This window comes from Otolemur garnettii, unplaced genomic scaffold, assembly GCF_000181295.1.
Source record: "Otolemur garnettii isolate 467f Iridium unplaced genomic scaffold, OtoGar3 scaffold00003, whole genome shotgun sequence".
Lineage (NCBI taxonomy): Eukaryota > Metazoa > Chordata > Mammalia > Primates > Galagidae > Otolemur > Otolemur garnettii.
The window spans coordinates 30,027,033-30,034,237 of NW_003852398.1; the positions used below are offsets into that span (position 1 = coordinate 30,027,033).

General features: G+C 38.7%; 1 protein-coding gene across 2 annotated transcripts in view; it reads right to left on the reverse strand.

The window, feature by feature from the left end:
* Nucleotides 1-7,205, reverse strand: part of RBM27 (RNA binding motif protein 27) — a 93,489-nt gene that overhangs the window by 74,745 nt on the left and 11,539 nt on the right. For both annotated transcript variants that reach the window (XM_003782078.2, XM_023515615.1), the window contains exon 2: nt 1,762-1,880. In XM_003782078.2, the coding sequence (XP_003782126.1) occupies nt 1,762-1,880 (119 nt within the window). The remainder of the gene's footprint in view (nt 1-1,761; nt 1,881-7,205) is intronic.

The window sequence follows — 7,205 nt, forward strand, 5'->3', positions numbered from 1 at the left end:
CTGAGGCAGGAGACTTGCTTAAGCCCAGGAGTTGGAGGTTGCTGTGAGCTGTGATGGCACTCTACCCAGGGGGATAGCTTGAGGCTCCGTCTAAAAAAAAAAAAAAAGATATCTACACATAGATTTGCCTTGTACCAAATATCTTTACTACGCTTTGCTCTTTTTTCATACCTCTACATTTCACAATTTCACATGACTCACCTTTAATGTAAATTAAGTAATCTAAATTAATGCATTTTTTTTTGCAGCTTTTTTTTTTTTTTGGCCAGGGCTAGGTTTGAACCTGCCACCCACGTATGGGGCCAGCGTCCTACTCCTTGAGCCACGTGTGCCACCCTAAATTAATGCATTTAGGAGAAAACACTCATCTGTACTGGGGAATAAGCATTACTTGTTGGTTTTGTTTACAAAGAAAGGCATAAAATGCATGAAAAAATATGTAATCCTGTGTTTTAGATTAAGAATCCATATTTACTCTTTTGTCCTCAGAAGGAACACATTTATTGATGATTTCATCACTGATCCTCCATTATTTATTTATTTATGTGTTTTTTTTTTTTTAAGAAAAAGGGTCTTGGTCTGTTACAAGGCTAAAGTATGGTTGCCCAATCATAGTTCACTGTAACCTAACCTCAACCTCCTAGACATAAGCAATCCTCCCAGCTCAAGCTTCCAACCAGCGAGGAACACAGGTGAGTGACATCATGACCATGTAATTTTTTAATTTTTTTCAGTAGAGCTTGGGTCTTGCTATGTTACCCAGGCTAGGTACAAACTCCTAAACTCCTGGAATCACAGGTGTGAACCACCATATTCAGCCACCAATAACCAGTCTGGTAAGTATTATTCGCATTGCTATTCATACATTCAACAGTATTTCCTGAACATCTTCCATGTGCCAAACTCTGCAGGTTCTATGTTTCCACTCTCAGCAAAAGAAAAGTTAAGGGTGGGGAGGGATAGATAAATAGGCAAATAAATATATGATGGGAATAATAGTGCCATGAAAAAAACAAAACAGGGTTGGAATGAAAAATGAGTGAATGGAGACACAGGGTATACCATATTGCATATAGAGCATTCAGGGGAAACTGCTCTGAGAAGATGCCATTTGAAAAGAGACCAGAAAAAAGTGAGAGAAGAATCCACATTTCAGGCAAGGGTAAAACAAGTTCAAAGGCCCTGAGTTGTAAACATCCGTTATTCAACAGGTGGTCAAAGTGACTAGAGTGAAACAAGCAAGTGGCTGGTAGGAGATGAGGTCAGAGCAACAATAGGGAAAACTTCAAGAAAGCTCTCTTGACCATGGAAATGACTTTGGTAGAAAGATGGGAAGTTAAAGGTATAAGAAAAAGAAGAACATGCCCATCTCTTCTAGGATATCAAGAAGCCCCTGCCAAGAAAGGAAAAAAAAGATGGGTTTATTGTCTTAATGAACAGTAAGAATAACTAGCTTCATTATCCTTAAACTGTTACCCTTCAACCATCAAGGCTCTGCCAAAAGCTGCAATGATCTAATCACCTAAAAAGCATCAGCGCTGCCACTGCTGCCTCAATATAGGAAAGCAGCAAAATCAGTTCAGGGAAAAAAAATCAATTCTGCCAAAACACATGATAAATAATTAAGCATGAGTGGGTATATACAAGCAGTCAAAGGACCCTCACTACTTTCCCTATCAAGTTCTTATCTTCAAGACTTTCCAGAAGTTTTAAATTTGAAATCTTTACTGAAATACTTGGTTGAAGGCCCATAATAATTACCTTTTTGTAAAAAGACATCAAGTTGATCAGCACAAAAGGCTTTCAATTCTTTTTCAGGTTTGTCCTTCTTGACCAGTGCTACAACATAGTTGGCTAAAGCTGAAGGGTCAGCATCACATCTATTTAGACAAAAAGAAAACAAAAATTTAAAAATACATTTCTTTCAACAGCATTATTAATGAATCGACTCCTATTTTGGAAACCCAAAGTTGAAGACTTTATTTTAAAAAGTAGCTACAAACACAGGCAACTAAAATAATAAACAGCTTATACATACTGCAAATGAGATTTCCTTTTCTGTTTATTTCTATAAAATAACAAGTTTGTCTATTTTTGAGTTTCTGATTAAACTAAGTGTCTTGGACCAAGTCTACATTTATTTGCTCTTTCAATGATAATACATAAAGGTGGCAACTGACCCTTAAGTTGCAGTTGGGCAGCTTGATAGTCCCTGAGGAGCTATCTGCTCCATGTGACCAGTAAGGAAAAAGCAGGCGGTGGGACAGCTTTTACCTCTTCTAAAGGCATTTCTCCCTACAATCTCAGGCACCAGCAACTAAAAATGGCTATCAATACCACTAATGTTTTTAATGAGAGTATCTTTTTTTTTTTTAATTGAGAGAGAGTCTCACTTTGTAACCCTCAATAGAGTGCCATGAAGTCACAGCTCACAGCAACCTCAAACTCTTGGGTTCAACCAATTCTCTTGCCTCAGCCTCCCTAATAACTGGGACTACAGAAGCCCACCACAACACCTGGCTATTTTTTTTGTTTAGCAGGCCCAGGCTGGATTTGAACCCACTAGCCCCAGAGCATGTGGCCGATACCCTAACCACCAAGCATGGGCACTGCTCTTTTAATGAGAGTATCTTAAGGATTTTTAAAGGGAGAATGAAAAAAGGATGGCACCATAAGTATTACTGGGAAATGCTTTAGCAGTGTAGGAATGAGAGAATTTAGGCATTAGAAACAGAAAGGAGAAGGGGTGAATCTAAGGCAGAGATAAACTTGACCTACTTGATTTCTTTTTTTAGTCAGTAGTAATCTGACTTGGATGCTCAAAATCATTTTCTATCCCAGAGTAGCACGTGCTCTTTGGGTTGCCAACTCCTAAAGTATAGAATTCCGTCAGACATTTTATCTACATCACATCAAACTAAAAGTTTTCATGGTATGTATGTATACACACACACACACACACAGAGAGAGAGAGAGAGAGAGAGAGAAGGCTGTCTAGACAGAAAGTATCCAGCCACATGTGTACAAAAAATAAAGATATATGGCTGGATATTTACCAAACACACATATAATACATATATACACATTAAAAAAATTATTATATACATAAGATAATCCAGAATATGTAGTATTACACATATTTTTTTTTCTAGAATCCCCCATGAATGCATATTTAAATAACATATCTTTTATGGCTTTACAGGGTTGTTATAAAGGTAAAACAAAAATTCAGTATAACAGTAAAGACCATTATGCAAGGAAAGTAATTACATCCCTATAAAACACTATTCAAATCTAATCTTTCTCTTTTCTTTTTTTTTAGACAGAGTCTAACTTTGTTGCCCTTGGTAGAGTGCTGTAGCATCATAGCTCACGGCAACCTCAAACTCTTGGGCTCAAGGGATGCTCTGGCCTCAGTTTTTCATTTTTGTATAGACAGGTTCTCACTCTTGCTCCGACTAGTCTCAAATTCATATGTTCAAATGGATCCACTGCCTTGGCCTCCTAGCATGCTAGATTTACAGGTATGAGCCACTACATCTGGCCACAAATCTAATTAATCTTATTCTATAATCCTGTCAACAAGAAAGTTAAAAAGTTTCAGCTCAAAGGAGTCAATCATATTTCCAACAATTTTTTGAGATTAGTAAACAAAACCAAGCACCAGCACATTTACTTTCTTCTATTTTTCATTTTTAAAGTTCATAATTCAATAGAATTTTTTTTCATTGCGAATATAACACTGGCATGGCAAAGGCTGACCTGTTTAAACATTCATGCACCAAATTCTAAGAGAGAAAATTTCAATGACTGTCAATTTTACAAAACTCAGATCTAATTTAAAAAATTGTTGAGGCCAAGGCTGGGTTGATTGCCTGAGCTTACTGGTTGGAGACCAACCTGAGCCACCCAGAGACCTCATCTCTTAAAAAAAAAATAGCCAGGCATTTTAATAGCCAGGATGCCTGTAGTCCCAGCTACTCAGGAGGCTGAGACAAGAGAATCACTTGAGCACAGGAGTTTGAAGTTGCTGTGAGCTATGACGCCACAGCACTCTACCAAGGGCAACAAAGCGACTCTGTCTCAAAATTAATTAATTAATTAAAAAATTGTTGAGCAGGCTCAGCGTTTGTGGCTCAAGCGGCTAAGGCACCAGCAACATACACCTGAGGTGGTGGGTTCGAATCCAGCCTGGACCCACCAAACAACAATGACGGCTTCAAGCAAAAAATAGCCAGACGTTGTGGTGGGCACCTATAATACCAGCTACTTGGAGTTGGAGTTTGCTGTGAGCTGTGATCTTGGAGCAATTTCCGCAGGGTGACAGCTTGAGGCTCTGTTTAAAAAAAAAAAAAAAAATTGCTGAGCAAAGGTCAAAGCACTAGGAAAAAGTACAAATGTTCAAAGATGATGAGTTATATATTAAAGATATGCAATTTAAAAGGAAGTCAAGATTTTTCTTAAGAAGCATAAGTTACATTTTGAAAAATAATAAACAGATCACCTTAGTTAACCCCAAATGCTAACTTTTAAAATGGATATACATATTGTATAGTAGAATTTACTAAGAGAATAGATCTTAAGTGTTCTCACCACCAAAAAAAGGTAACTATGTGTAATGAGTATGACAGTTAACTGTAGTAATTATTTCACAATGCATGTATCAAAACATGACGCTGTACACCTTAAATATACACAATTTTTATTTAAAAAGTAAAAATTGTAATTAAAAACAAAAATAGTAGATATGTAGCATTTCTATCTTTAAAAAATATTATACATGCTATGTTCTCCTGGGCTATTCTGTAATATAAACACCTTAAAATAGAGTTGTGTAGCTAGATTTAGTTCTACCCCTGAGAAAAAGAAGATATTTAATCAATATTCATATGCGAAGGAGAAGGGAGAAAAATCACATTTCCACCTTTACTTAGAAAGTTCAGGCTCAGTGCCTGTGGCTCAAGTGGCTAAGGAGCCAGCAACATACACCTAAGGTGGCAGTTTGAATCCAGACTGGGCCCACCAAACAACAATGATGGCTGCAACCAAAAAATAGCCAGGCGTTGTGGCGGGCACCTGTGGTCCCAGCTACTTGGGAGGCTGAGGCAGGAGACTCTCTTGAGCCCAGGAGTTGGAGGTTGCTGTGAGCTGTGAAGCCACAGCACTCTACCCAGGGGGACACCTTGAGGCTCTGTCTCAAAAAAAAAAAAAAAAAGAAAGTTCAGGTCCTGGATAGAGCTATTCTAACAGAAGAAGAGGATTCAGAAAAATAAATAAGAATGGTATAAAAAATAGCAATGTTGTTGATGCGAGCCCCATATACCAGGGGTGGCAGGTTCAAGCCCAGCCCTGGCCAAAACTGCAAAAAAACACATATATATAGCAATGTTGGCCTGGCACCTGTAGCTCAGCACATACACCAGAGCTGGCGGGTTCAAATCCAGCCCAGGCCTGGCAAACAACAATAACAACTATAATCAAAAAACAGCCAGGCATTGTGGCAGCCACCTGTAGTCCCAGCTACTTGGAAGGCTGAAGCAAGAGAATCACATAAGCTCAAGAGTTTGAAATTGCTATGAGCTATGACGCTATGGCACTCTTACCAGGGCAAAAGCTTGAGACTGTGTCTGAGAAAAAAAAAATAGCAATGTTATCTTCTCTGATGTTATAAGAACCTATAAGGAGTCTCATGATCTGGCAGGTATAAAATTCTAGGTATGGATATCAGGTTTCTAGCAAGAAACACAGGCAAAAGATCCAGATTACTAGACAAATGGAATGGGTTTTAGCAAATCCAGATACCATTTTGTGGATTCAGTATTCAGACTCTAAAAAATAAATGCAGATTTCAGTTACTTCTGATGAAATACATTTTGGTGTGATGGTGTTAAAAATCCAGATGAACAGGGCAGTGCCTGTGGCTCAGTGAGTAGGGGGCTAGCCCCTTATACCGAGGATGAAGGGTTCAAACTTGGCCCTGGCCAAACTGCAACAAAAATAGCGGGGTGTTGTGGCAGGCGCCTGTGGTCCCAGCTACTCAGAAGGCTGAGGCAGGAGAATCGCCTAAGCCCAAGAGCTGGAGGTTACTGTGAGCTGTGACGCCATAGCACTCTACAAAGGGTGACAAAGTGAGACTCTGTCTCTTAAGGAAGAAAAAAGTTTAAAAATAAATAAATAAATAAATAAATAAAGATGAACAGTTATATAGGAAGATAAAAGAGTAGAAAAAGACTAGACACCAGGGGTTGGTGCCTGTGGCTTAAGTGGCTAAGGTGCCAGCCACATACACCTGAGCTGGTGGGTTCGAATATGCCCTGGGGCCTGCCAAACAACAATGACAGCTGCAACCAAAAAATAGCTGGGCGTTGTGGCGGGCGCCTGTAGTCCCAGCTACTTGGGAGGCAGAAGCAAGAGAATCACTTGAGCCCAGGAGTTGGGAGGTTGCTGTGAGCTGTGATGCCACAGTACTCCACCCTGGGCAACAGCTTGAGGCTCTGTCTCAAGAAAAAAAAAAAAAAAGACTAGACGCCAGGAAAAAAGAATGATCACAAAAATCTAAACATTTATTTAATGTGAGGGAACATATGATTGTTAATAATTGATAGAACTCTGCACCAAATACAAAAGCATGTTTACAGCCAAAAGAATAGGACCATTTAAATTTAATAGCTCCTAACATAGATCCACAAAGTGCACCATGAAAAAAATCATCAGTCTAAAATAATGTCACACTAATTGAGTGATGAAACTTAATCCAGGAATGTTGTGCTGTAATTTTTCTATACCTTTCTTATTCTTTCAACACACTGACCTCTGATAATCTTTAAAAACTAACAAATATCATAGTGTAACTACGGTACCAATAGTAATATATAGTAAGTAGCTCAGTATGACCTGTAGAATGTCACAAAAATCTGAGCATGACCAAGACCCTTGATAAAGTTCAAGACAAACACAGGACAACTTCCCTTCCTCCAAAAAATCACCACTTCTTACATAAAACATTTTAACTATTTATTTCTAACCAAGGCTCATGAGAATCCATTTCTGCTTAAATGTAAGAACAAGCATATTTCAGAATGAAAGAAATTTAAAAATTCAGGATCCAAGGTAATTTAAAAATACATGTTTCGGCTCGGCGCCTGTGGCTCAAGTGGCTAAGACGCCAGCCACATACACCTAAGGTGGCGGGTTCGAATCCAGCC